Source organism: Mobula hypostoma, chromosome 1 (genome assembly GCF_963921235.1).
Source record: "Mobula hypostoma chromosome 1, sMobHyp1.1, whole genome shotgun sequence".
Taxonomy (NCBI): domain Eukaryota; kingdom Metazoa; phylum Chordata; class Chondrichthyes; order Myliobatiformes; family Myliobatidae; genus Mobula; species Mobula hypostoma.
In genome coordinates, this window is record NC_086097.1 from 189,537,000 (window position 1) to 189,551,229 (window position 14,230).

The 14,230-nt window shown below is 41.0% G+C and overlaps 1 protein-coding gene across 5 annotated transcripts in view; it reads right to left on the minus strand.

The window, feature by feature from the left end:
- Positions 1 to 12,171: 12,171 nt before the first annotated feature.
- Positions 12,172 to 14,230, minus strand: part of LOC134353657 (RNA-binding Raly-like protein) — a 1,079,267-nt gene continuing 1,077,208 nt past the window's right edge. For all 5 annotated transcript variants that reach the window (XM_063061854.1, XM_063061846.1, XM_063061889.1 and 2 more), the window contains one exon: positions 12,172 to 13,980. In XM_063061854.1, the coding sequence (XP_062917924.1) occupies positions 13,796 to 13,980 (185 nt within the window). In that variant the 3' untranslated portion in view covers positions 12,172 to 13,795. The remainder of the gene's footprint in view (positions 13,981 to 14,230) is intronic.

The following is a 14,230-nucleotide window of genomic DNA, read 5'->3' on the forward strand; positions in this document are numbered from 1 at the left end:
ATCACACCCTTCATGCTTTCACACAAGAGATGTAGAATTGGGAAACTTTCAGAGAGCAGCTGAGTTTTGAAAGTTTCTCCATAGACCTTTTTCATTCATAGAGTCAAAGGCCTTGTGAGGTCAATTAACGGCCACGAATTGTGGTTGATGCTGCTCTCGACATTTTCAGTTTTCATGCAGTGAAGGTCAAAGCCATTGTGTCTCGTCTCTATCTGCTATTCAGTGAGCACCTTTTTTAGAAACTTGTCATTGCCTTTCCTTATGTCGTTGATTGGAGTACTGCACAAACGCAACAGAAGTGTTCCTGTGCAGGTTCGGCGAAGAGCTTTAAAACCCAGTCTCCACAAAAGAGAAGTACCACCTACTGGAGCGGTCATTGTGGGAGATTTCATTATCGCAGTAGTCTGTGTCAGAGTCGTAAGGCTTTGGATCAACAGGGCTTCAGCGAGAACAGGCAGAGGCAAGGTAAATAGGTAAGTTCATTGCTTATTTCTTATTTTTTCTGAATAAGCTGAGCATAGGAGGTACGTCTACAGAACCAGTGCTCTGCTCTGGGTATCAGATATGGGATTTCCAGGAGACTAGCAGCCTCCCCAGTGGCCACATATGTAGTAGGTTGCATTCAGATGTAGCTCCTTAAGACCGTGTCAGGGAACTGGAGCTATAGCTTGATGACCTTCAGCTTGTGAGCGAAAGTGTGGCAGTGATAGACGGGAGCTACAGGGAGGCAGTCACCCCAAGGCTTCAGGAGACAGATAAATGGGTGACTGTCAAGAGAGGGAAGGGAGAACATCAGTTAGTGGAGAGCACTCCCGCAGCCATCCCCATCAACAAGAAGTACTCCATTTTGAGTACTGTTGGGGGAGGATGACCTACCTGGGGTAAGTAACAGCGGCCGTGCCTCCAGCACTGAGTCTGGTCCTGTGTCACAGAAGGATAAGGAGCTGAGGAGGATAGCAGCAGTAACAGGAAACTATCGTTAGGGAGACAGACAGGCAATTCTGTGGAGGCAAAAAAGAAACATGGATGGTAATTTGCCTCCTAGGTGCCAGGGTCCGTGATGTTTCTGAACGTGTTCATAATATCCTAAAATGGGAAGGTGAGCAGCCAGAAGTCGTGGTACATATTGGTAGCAACGACATAGGCAGAAAAAGGGAGGACCTGCCTTTGCTGAATCCGTGCTGCGTCTGCCTGATGGATCCATTTCTTTCCAGATGCCTCACTATTTCTTCTTTAGTGATAGCTTCAAGCATTTTCCCAACTACAGATGTTAAACTAAAGGGCCTGTCTTTTGCCTACATCCTTTTCTGAACAGTGGCCTTCTTCCAATCTGCTGGGACCTGCCCAGAGTCCAGACAATTCTGGCAAATTATCACCAAAGACTCTACTATAACTTCTGCCATTTCTTTCAGTACCCTGGGATGCATTCCATCAGGACCAGGGAACTTATCTATCTTTAGACCTACAAGATTGCTCAGCACAACCTCTCTAGTGATAGCTATTATATTGCGGTCCTCACCTCTCACCACATCCATAACATCTCTCTTTGGCCTATTAGATGAGTCCTGCACTGTGAAGACCAACATAAAATAGACATTCAAAGCCTCTGCCATTTCCTCATTACCCAATATTAATTCCCCCTTCTCGTCCTCCAAGGAACCAAGTTCACTTTAGCCACCCTTTTCTGCTTTATATACAGTAATTATAAAAATTTTTACTTGCGTTTTTATATTTTGTGCTAGCTTATTTATTGCTAAAATGCTTTACTGAAGTCCATGTAGACAACATCCACTGCCTTGCCTTCATTCACTATCCTGGTAACTTCCTTGAAAAACTATAAATTTGGTTAGACATGACCTATCATGCAGGAAGCCATGCTGACTACCCTTAATCAGTCTCTATCTATCCAAATATCCAAATATCCGGTCCCTTAGAATACTTTCCAATAACTTTCCCATGACTGATGTGAGACTCACCGGCCTATAATTTCCTGGTTTATATTTAAATATATGTGTGCATTCCAGGCATGTCCTCTTTGCACATGTAAGAATGAGACTGTTAATTTATGCCTGAAGCCTCTTTCCTCTAAGTTTTAGCATTTCAGCTCCTGAGATATTAACCATAAACCATAGAAACTACAGCACAGAAATAGGCCTTTTGGTCCTTCTTGGCTGTGCCGAACCATTTTCTGCCTAGTCCCACTGACCTGCACACGGACCATATCCCTCCATACACCTCCCATCCATGTATCTGTCCAATTTATTCTGAAATGTTAAAAAAGAACCCACATTTACCACCTCGTCTGGCAGCTCATTCCATACTCCCACCACTCTCTGTGTGAAGAAGCCCCCGCTAATGTTCCCTTTAAACATTTCCCCCCTCACCCTAAACCCATGTCCTCTGGTTTTTTTCTCCCCTTGACTCAGTGGAAAAAGCCTGCTTGCATTCACTCTATCTATACCCATCATAATTTTATATTCCTCTATCAAATCTCCTCTCATTCTTCTACACTCCAGGGAATAAAGTCCCAACCTATTCAACCTTTCTCTGTAACTGAGGTTCTCAAGTCCCGGCAACATCCTTGTAAACCTTCTCTGCACTCTTTCAACCTTATTTATATCCCTCCTGTAATTTGGTGACCAAAACTGAACACAATACTCCAGATTCGGCCTCACCGATGCCTTATACAACCTCATCGTAACTTTCCAGCTCTTATACTCAATACTTTGATTAATAAAGGTCAATGTACCAAAAGCTCTCTTTACGACCCTATCTACCTGTGACGCCACTTTTAGGGAATTTTGTATCTGTATTCCCAGACCACTCTGTTCCACTGCACTCCTCAGTGCCTTACCATTAACCCTGTATGTTCTACGTTGGTTTGCCCTTCCAACGTGCAATACCTCACACTTGTCTGTATTAAACTCCATCTGCCATTTTTCAGCCCATTTTTCCAGCTGGTCCAAGTCCCTCTGCAGGCTTTGAAAACCTTCCTCACTGTCTACTACACCTCCAAACTTTGTATCATCAGCAAACTTGCTGATCCAATTTACCACATTATCATCCAGATCATAGAAACATAGAAACATAGAAAATAGGTGCAGGAGTAGGCCATTCGGCCCTTCGAGCCTGCACCGCCATTTATTATGATCATGGCTGATCATCCAACTCAGAACCCAGCCTTCCCTCCATACCCCCTGACCCCTGTAGCCACAAGGGCCATATCTAACTTCCTTTTAAACATAGCTAATGAACTGGCCTCAACAGTTTGCTGTGGCAGATGACAAATAACAATGGACCCAGCACTGATCCCTGTGGCACACCACTAGTCATAGGCCTCCACTCAGAGAAGCAATTCTCTACCACCACTCTTTGGCTTCTTCCATTGAGCCAATGTCTAATCCAATTTACCACCTCTCCATGTATACCTAGCGACTGAATTTTCCTAACTAACCTCCCATGCGGGACCTTGTTAAAGGCCTTACAAGGATGTAGACAATATCCACTGCCTTCCCTTCATCCACTTTCCTGGTAACCTCCTCGAAAAACTCCAATAGATTGTTTAAACATGACCTACCATGCACAAAGCCATGTTGACTCTCCCTAATAAGTCCCAGTCTATCCAAATGCTTGTAGATTCTGTCTCTTAGTACTCCCTCCAATAACTTACCTACTACCGACATTAAACTTACTGGCCTATAATTTCCCGGATTACTTCTCGATCCTTTTTTAAACAACGGAACAACATGAGCCACTTTCCCATCCTCCGGCACCTCACCTGTAGACAGCGACATTTTAAATATTTCTGCCAGGGTCCCTGCAATTTCAACACTAGTCTCCTTCAAGGTCCGAGGGAACACCCTGTCAAGTCCCGGGGATTTAGCCACTTTAATTTTCCTCAAGACAGCAAGGACCTCCTCCTTTTCAATCTGTACAGTTTCCATGATCTCACTACTTGTTTCCCTTAATTCCATAGACTTCATGCCAGTTTCCTTATGTGACGAGAATACACATAGATTAAGATGTTAGCTGTCCTGTGCTGGCACCAGTGGGATCAGCAGTTGGTCTGCCACCTGTCTTCAGGAGAAAGAGAGATAAGGAAAACAACGGAGCAGCATTTAGAGATGTTAATGAAGGGACAGGAGAGCTGTCAAGATCGGCTCCCCCTTTGAACCCTGAACTGTTTGAAGTGATGGACAGGCAATACCCCAGCAGGGGGATAAAAAGGGACAGGTTCGCTAAGGCAAGACACACACGACACCCCGAGGTAATGAGACCCTGGAAGCGGTGCGTCTCCCACAAGTTGGTGGGAAGTTTTGGAAGACTGTCGCGGGACCAAGCCATAGATGCCAGGGTGGAAAGGCACGATCAGCGGGAACCTGGTTTGTGTCCGCCCTTGCCTGGGTGCCAGGTTCACCGCAGAGAAACGATCGTATCTGGAAATGGAGGGGTCACGGTCGGTGACCTCAGAAGACGTCACAAAGGGCTCGCCCGAAAGCTGACTGCAAAGAATATCGAAGGTCTGTGTGGAAGCCGTTTGAATACTCATTCGTTTTGCTCTCTCTCTCCTTCCCCCCACTGTCCATCTCCCACGGCAATGATTACGGCGAACTGAACTGAACTAAATTGAACTGAACTTTGCGTCACTTTGAAACTGGTCATTTACCCCTAGACGACGATAGAGCTTGATTGATCCTGTTATCCTAATTCTGTGTACATGTGTGTTTATCATTGCTGAACTGTTGCATTTATTATCCTTTTGATTAGAGTACTGTGTTGCTTGTTTCTTTAATAAAGCTTGCTTAATTCTAGTAATCCAGACTCCAACTGAGTGATCCATTTCTGCTGGTTTGGCAACCCAGTTACGGGGTACGTAACACTTAGTAAACACAGACGCAAAAAACCTATTTAAGATCTCCCCCATTTCCTTTGGTTCCGCACATAGCCGACCACTCTGATCTTCAAGAGGACCAATTTTATCCCTTACAATCCTTTTGCTCTTAATATACCTGTAAAAGCTCTTTGGATTATCCTTCACTTTGACTGCCAAGGCAACCTCATGTCTTCTTTTAGCCCTCCCGATTTCTTTCTTAAGTATTTTCTTGCACTTCTTATACTCCTCAAGCACCTTATTTACTCCCTGCTTCTTATACACGTCATACAACTCCCTCTTCTTCTTTATCAGAGTTGCTGTTGTTTTATTTTGCAGACACTTTCAAATTTTTGTTGGTTGGCATGGTAACAGGATGGGTCAGGTAGATTGCAGTGGGATCCAAGGAACCTTGATAGTCATTTTCTCAAACTTAAATTACTTGTCATTTTTAAACTTAAGCGTGAACGTTGTTCCAGTTTTAGAGGCAAGAATTGCTTCATAGCTGAGCTGTTCTGAGTCAGACTGAACACTGAGCAAGGTCATTAATGATGCATTGACACATGATTGAGCTCCGAGCATCGCCCTGAAGAAATCCTGCAGCAACAACTTGTGGTTGCCATGATTAGCTTCCATGAACCACAGACACCAGGGCTTTGTATGCCACAATCCAGTGGGAGAAATTCCTATTCATTCCCATTAATTTAATATCATTTGGGCTAGATATTGCTATCAATATCAAATGCTGTCTTGCTAAGATCAGATATCCTCACCTCTTCTGACTGCTTTTGGATTATGAATCTCTCAATAAGAAGAAATCCCAGAGCACTTTATAGTCAATTAGCTAGTTCTGGAATAGGCTCACTATTGCAGTATCAGAAGTATAGTAGCAGATGTGGGCACAGTAAGCTACCAGCAATGATAACATGACCATAAAGAAATAATCTGGTTTAGCCATTGGTTGAGAGATAAATATTTGCCAAGATATCAATGTTAATTCTTCTTTAAAATAATGCTATAGCACTGTTTACCTCCACCAGAGAGAGTAATTGGGACCTTGGTTTAACAATTCATCTGAAAGAAGACACCGCTGCTCCCAAAGTATTCCCTGAATGTCACAATATAGTACAGTGTAGAGTGGGATTAAAAGCCAAAATCCCTTTTTATCTAAAAGACAAGGATCCTAACCTTGGATTCTGGAGCCAAATTAAGCATCAGTGTTTAGTTTATGGATAAATAAATGACATTCAGTATAACGTACATCATTTTGCTGATGATAGGGCAGCAAATAGCCTTTTGGATTTCTTCAGCTTTTTATTGGCAATCTATACCTGGACAATCTTCCACTCTGAGAGACAAGAAAATCAAGAAACAAAAGGTACTGAAAATCTGAAACAAAAGCAGAACATGCTGGAAACACTCAGTGGGCCAGGCAGCATGTGTGGTAAAAGTAACAACTGAAATTTCAGGTCCAAGACCTTTTATCATTATTGGCAAATTTGGCTACAAGTCACACACATAAAAGTTGCTGGTGAACGCAGCAGGCCAGGCAGCATCTGTAGGAAGAGGTGCAGTCGACGTTTCAGGCCGAGACCCTTCGTCAGGACTAACTGAAGGAAGAGTGAGTGAGGGATTTGAAAGTTGGAGGAGGAGGGGGAGATCCAAAATGATAGGAGAAGACAGGAGCGGGAGGGATGGAGCCAAGAGCTGGACAGATGATAGGCAAAAGGGGATACGAGAGGATCATGGGACAGGAGGTCCGGGAAGAAAGACAAGGAGGTGGGAGGGGGACCCAGATGATGGGCAAGGGATATATTCAGAGGGACAGAGGGAGAAAAAGGAGAGTGAGAGAAAGAATCTGTGTATAAAAATAAGTAACAGATGGGGTACGAGGGGGAGATGGGGCATTAGCGGAAGTTAGAGAAGTTGATGTTCATGCCATCAGGTTGGAGGCTACCCAGACGGAATATAAGGTGTTGTTCCTCCAACCAAATCATCTCAGAGATATCCAGTTTTGAATTGGTAAATTGGTTCCAGGTAGTGCTGTTTATCATGTTGTGTCAAATAATAGATTGACTTGCACATTTTCAACCAGAAATGCTGAATAGATGATCCATCTCAGTTCACACCAGAGATCCCCAGCATCACCGCAGCTAGACACAATGAAATACTTAATGTCATTCAATGCGATGTTAAGAAATGACTATGGGTATGGGATATAGCAAAGGGTTCCGTGGGGTGGTTGTGGCTCAGAAGGGAAGGGGGCAGGGGAGGAATGCAGTGATGACAGGAGATTCCATAGTTAGAGGAGTAGATAGGAGAGACTGTGGATGCAACAGATGTTATGTTACGTCACAGGTACCAAGGTCAGGGATACATGTCCACAACATTCTAAAGGGGGAGGGTGAGCACCCAGACATCTTAGTACATATTGCTACTAATGATATAGAAAGGAAAAGAGAGGAGGTCCTAAAGATAGAATTTAGAGAGCTGGGTAGAAAGCTGACAAACAGTACTTCCAGGGTAGCAATCTCTGGATTGCTGCCTGTGCCACACGCCACTGGGCACAAGAATAGGATAATTTGGCAGTTGAATGCAAAGGAACTGGTGCAGGAGGAAAGGTTTCAGATTTATGATCATTGGGATCTCTTCTGGGGAAGGAACAGTCTTCTTCGGCTGTCCATCGAAATCCGATGACGACGTCCACTCCTTTAACAGTGAGATCTTTGAACTATACAGTCCTATCCTGGACCCACAAGCTCTATTGCAGGTGGGACATGTATATACAATAATTATTAAACTAAATTAAAAAGGGTGACAAATACAGGACTGAAGATGTAAAATTTGAATGCATACAGTATCCAAAATAAGGTAGATGATCTTGTAGTGCAGTTAGAGATAGTCAGGTATTACATTGTGGGTATCACAGAGTCATGGCTGAAAGATGATGGTAGGTTGGAACTTAATATCCAAGGATACACAATTTTTTGAAAGAACAGGCAGGTAGACAGAGGTGGAGGAGTGGCTTTGCTGGTAAAAAATGAAATCAAATATTTAGAAAGAGGTGACATGGGATTGGAAGATGTAGAATTCTTGTGGGTAGAGTTAAGAAATTGCAAGTGTATGAAGACCCTGATGGGAGTTTTCTGCAGGCCTCCGAATAGTAGCCAGGATGTGGTCTACAAATTATAGAGGGAGATAGAAAAAGAATGTCATAAAGGCAATGTTACGATAGTCATGGGGGATTTCAATGTACAGAAAGATTGGGAAAATCAAGTTGATGCTGGATCCCAAGAGGGAATTTGTAGAATGCCTTCAAGATAGTTTTTCAGAGCAGTTTGTAGTTGAGCTCACTAGGGGATCAGCAAATTTGAATTGTGTGTTGTGTAATGAAGTGATAATGATTAGGCAGGTTAAGATAAAGAAACCTTTAGCAAACAGTGATCATAATATGGCAGAATTCACTCAGCAATTTGAGAGGAGAAGCTAATGTCAGATGTATCAGTATAATAGTGGACAAAAGGCCCATAAGAGGGGAGCTGGCCACAGTTGATTGGAAGGGAACACTAGCAGGCATGACAGCAGAGCAGCAATGGTTGGAGTTTCTAGGAGCAATTTGGAATGCCCAGGATAGATACTGTAAATCTCAAAAAGTATTATAAAGGCAGGATAATACAACCATAGCTGACAAGGGAAGTCAAATCCAACATAAAAGGGAAAACTTTAAAAACCAACAGAAGACAATTAGAAAAAACATAAGGGGGAAAAAGATGAAATACAATGGTAAGCTAGGTAATAACATCAAAAATGATACCAAAAATTTTTTCAGATATATAAAGAATAAAAGAGAGGCGAGAGTAGATAGTCGATCACTGGAAAATGATGCTGGAGAGATAGTAATGGAAACTGTAGATAAATTGAATAAGTATTTTGCATCAGTCTTCAGTTTGAAAGACATAACTAGTATGCTGGAGGTTCGAGAGTGCCAAGGGGCAGAAGTGAGTGCAGTAGCTATTAATAGAGAAATTGTGCTTGGGGAAACTGAAAGGTTTGAAGGTAGATAAGTCACTTGAACCTGATGGAGTACACCTGAGGGTTCTAAAGGAGGTAGCTGCTCTGGGGTTCTGGAGTATGGCATGTGACGGTCGTGCAAGCAGCCTGGTACAGCCGTTCTGATCTATTCTTTTACTTTCTTCTTCTTACTTTTTAATTTACGCTATTTTTTGTATTTTTTTTCTCACGGTAACACGTCAAAGCTGCACCCTCTCTAGCATGCTGGTTGAGAGAGTTTTATTTCGGTTTTCTTTAGCGCTGGAAATGGTTACATCCCGACACGCAGGACAGAAGCAAGGTCGCATTGTGTATTCCACGGACCAGCAAAGACCCGCCGGCTTAGCGAACAGAGCGGTGGACACCCTTGCTGAAATCTGGAAGAAAACACATAGAGGATGCAGAGGGGGATCACAAAGCCGAGGAAAGAGGACCAGGTCGAAACAACAGAGACTTTTGGAGAAGAGGAGTTCAGTGGGTAATATCGTTCCAGCTGACAGGAAGTGCACCGAGAGCGGTAAGCGTAAAGGAGTTGGGTGCTTGCTGATCTGGCTAACAACGGATGGTGCAATCCGGGGTATATTACGATCGAGGAACGTGTTTGCAGACTGGATATTGAACTTTTTACTGTTGGACTTCAGCCACATTCCACCATGATACAACACTTGGAGGCACGGGAGGTCGTTCCTGCCTGTGGCTATCGAACGTACAGCTCCTCCCGTGGAGGGTCAGACACCCTGAGCCAATAGACTGGTCCTGGACTTATTTTCCATCTAGCATAGTTTGCATTTTGGTGTTTGATTATTGGGGTTTTTTGTATTGCTATATTTACGATCTATTCTTGGTTGGTGCGGCTGTAATGAAACCAAATTTCCCTTGGGATTAATAAAGTATATCTATCTATCTATCTAAAATTGCAAATATCACTCCACTCTTCAAGAAGAGGTGGGGTGGGCAATAGAAGAAAGGAAATTATAGGCCAGTTAATCTGTCCTCAGTGTTTGCGATGATGTTGAAGTCGATTGTTAAACTTGCGGTTTCGGGCAATTTGGAGTTACATGACAAAACAGTCCAAAGTCACAATGGTTTTCATTAAGGAGAAACCTTGCATGAGAAATCTGTTGGAATTCTTTGAAGAAATAACAAGTACATGGACAAAAGAGAATTGGTGGATATTGTGTACTTGGAATTTTCAGAATGCCTTTGACAAGGTGGTATACGTAAGCCTGCTAAACAAGGTAAGAACCCAGGGTATTACGGGAAAGATACTAGCATGGATAGAGTATTGACTGATTGGCAGTGGGCAAAGAGTGGGAATAAATGGATCCTTTTCAGATCCACTGCCAGTGACTAATGGTGTTTCACAAGGGTAGGTGTTGGAACTGCTTCTTTTCACGTTGTACATCAATGATTAGGATGATGAAATTAATGACCTTGTTCTCAAGCTTGCAGACAATACAAAGATAGGTGGAGGGTCTGGTAGTGTTGAGGAGGCAGAGAGGCTGCATAAGGACTTAGGCAGAATAGGAGAATGGTAAAAGAGGTGGAAGATGGAATGTAGTTTCGGGAATTGTATAGTCATACACTTTGGGAGAAGTAACAAAATCATAGACTATTTTCTGAACAGGGAGAAAATGCAGAAGTACAATATGCCTGGAACACATCGCAGAGAGGAGGAACAAGCAGATATGACAGTGACGTTTGACAGTTCGATAGACACATGACCAAGCGGGGAACAGAGGGCTATGGACCATGTGCAGGTAGATGAAATTAGACTGGAAAATGTGGTAGGCTGAAGGGCCTGTCCTTGTGCTGTATTATTTTATTTTCCATCATCTACCTTACCCAATGTTAGCTAATATTCTATGATCTTGTGATAATTCTAATAATTCTCTCTTTCCAAGTTTGTTTACTATCTCTGACTAAATACTATTTGTGTATTTCTATTAGTCACAAATCACTGTTTGAATACTTGTGGTTAAATACTCCCATTTCTCCTTATGTGGTGGAATACCAAATACTGTTTTTTAACATGGACAAAATACACCAGGCCTTTTTTGTTCTATTAATGATGTTCTATAAGTATATACTGAAGCCACAATTCCCACTTTATTTCATTTTGGAGATGACTTTTAAATGATAACCTCTGCACAGAACACACACGGCCTTATTAAAGCATTTAAATCAAGTACTGGGCTTAGACCCCTCACATGCCTTTCAAGAGACATTGATAATGGATATAATGAATCCACCACAGAATACGCCAAAGAATGTAGTGGCTTATTGAAATACGATCTGTGTGTGGAGCCAGGAAGAGAATACATGCTCTCCCTCACCTCAGAAATATTTTAGGCTAGGGCTAGCTCTCCTGCTCTGCTAATCTCAGTGTGACTGAGCACTTCCTATAAATTAATGCTTCTTATTTGGTTTCTGAAGATCCACCTCCTCACCTCCTACATTCTCTGCCCCCCTCCTCACCCTGCTCACAAATTTATGAGTTCCTGTCAGCATTCAGAGAATAGCAACTGCTTATTAATCATATTATTTCATGTTTGTTTTTTAAATTGATGATCATTAGTGCTCTTGCTCCTAGCCCAGGGCAGGCAGCGTGAGTCCTCAGGCCTCTGTGGTATCCATGGAAATTTGCTTCATTGATGTTTTATACAAACTGAAGATTGAAACATAATTTATAATGATTTTTTTTTGCTAATGTGAATCATGAAGATTAAGCCATCGTGCCATGGTGAATCATGTAATTCTGCCTTTTTTCCAGCTAATGTGAGAGAAAACTGGATTTTACTGTTATATGACCTATTATGAAAGATAATGTTAGTGAAATATTTAAGTCTGCAAGATTCTGAGTTAATAAAAAGAACTCAATTAACATGCTTATGACATTTTCTGTGAAAACGTTTACATATCTTGGCAGTTGTGAAATGATTCTTAGTATAATTCATTTGCTGCATTATAACAATACTTTAAAGATTGTTTCAGTAACATAATGGTTAAAAAATTTGAAAAATAACTGAACAGCTGAAAGTGCACTATTACAAAACTTCAAAATCTATTGACCAATTTGACTGTATTTGTCTGATGCTTTCTATGCTGTTAAGAAAATAATCTGTAGTTATAATAATCAAAACAACCCTATCAAGTGAAACATTTACTGTGTATCCTCTATGACTGATAAATAACTCTTATTCTGAATTTAACAGAATACATTAACTAGAAAGAAAGAAACCAGAGAAGGATTATCGGCAATAGGGATGGCCAATTTATTCATTTTTCCATCAATGCCATTTTTTTGATCAGTTACAAGTATAACAATTATTTTTGCAGATTTTTTTTGTTATTTAAACAATCAATGCTGTTGAAATTACAAGAAGTAAGTCAGAGGTAAAATTAAAGCTGACAGTGATATAGAGATGAATTAACATGCGCAAGTGTAATGACAGGATTTTGAATAAAAGAGGGTTGCTGTAGCTTTGAAGATGAAAATCCAATTGATTGATCGTGAAAGAGTCCAAGATTTTTCTTGTGTTAATGTTATTCACAAGTGACACAATGACATTTTCAAAATGCCAAGAACACAACCAACATTATCACAGTATGTGCTTATAAACAGGGAGAATCGTTTCTTGACAATTCTGCTGCATTATGACTGAATCTCTGCAGCTGTTTATATATCTCATCCTTTCGTGTACTGACAAATGCTATCTGCAGAAATTCTGTAGCACAAATGTTCATCTTAACTGCGGATTTGCAAGGTGACGTACAGTATGTTACATATGTAAAAAAAATCCATTTTCATTCACTATAATGTCATTAAGTAGCCATTACTCTTAATTAATCTTTAGAAATACATTGATCATCCTTAAATATATACAATCGTTAAACTCATGAATGATGTAGAATATTAAATAACATTAAAAATCCTGCACAGGTATGCAGTGTTCAGAGTAAACCCAGATAATTGGTTTAACATATTGTATAGCAACACTATAACTCTTTATTTTACACCAACACTTTCTGAAAATTGGTGTGCAAAGATGTTGCAAATTGGAGAAAGTGGGAAATGGAGTTTGATGCATGAAGAGGTATATTTATGGAGCTCCAGTTATTGATCTGTGGATGCTGGTGGCATGTCCATTGTCTATTGAAGAAAAGGAATAATGGGAATTGGAAAGGCAGTGCATTAGATCTGCATTCTTTTAAACTTTAAATGTTAAGTTTAAAAAAGCTGTTTTAATGCAGTCTCATTAGTATTCTACTAGGTTGGTCATGCCTGATACAAATTCATGATTTTCCTGAAAGTGTGGGAAGGTGTACTGTATCAGACATTAGGTGTCCATTTTTCTCTTCATTTCTCTTTTTTAATCACAGTTTCCAGACTTCAGTTGGTCTCAGCCCCTAAAGTTTTACCGGATAATGGCTTGCCATTCCAAATCATTGTTAAAGGATATATTTTTTCCTATCTATTGTAAAGCCACCTGAAAAGCAATCTTGTCACAGTGCAGAATACAATGTGTTAACTTACCCTGGTTGAAAATACTGCAATTTCAGTGCATCTTTCAAAGGACCAAATTGCTGATGAAGCCAGCAAAGTAGTCCATTTGAAAACGCCCCAAATAACGGAAATACCTCATTAAAAAAATGCTAATAAGATAGTAACGATCTGACCACATCAAAAATATTGTTCAATACATGTATCATAATGCAGATGCTGCACTCACACAATGACAATCAAGTGTGCCTTCTGTTTCAACATATTCTTGCATGGCTCTTGACAATGGTATTTTAAGTTGACTATTTTTGGAACTAATTATGCAGTCTTGCAAGAAGAATCACCTCATACTATGTATCCACTCATTCAGATCATACCATTTCATTGCTGCCCACGTCATCATAATCTTCTTCAATACCATCAGTCATCTCTTCCCCATCTGCATCAATGTCAGGGCCCCCTTCCACTTGTTCCTCTGTGGAGGTTTCTGCGTTCTCTGATATGGATTCTTCATGTGCTGATTCTGAATTTTCTTCAAGCTGCTTCTTCTGTGACTCTATAGGGAAAACACAGGATCATCACCTTCACTACTTCTGAGATTCATAGATGATACTAAATAGAATAAAAACACAGAAGACTTGTGCTTGGATATCAGCTGTACTGATAATAAATCCATAAAACAAACAATTAAGATTACTAAACAGTATAATAATGGGCTGACCTTTCTGCACTTGTCACTTCAGTCACATGTTGCCTTGTTCTAGTTTGAATGCGTTTTGTCAGTTGCCCAAGAATATACTGAATTC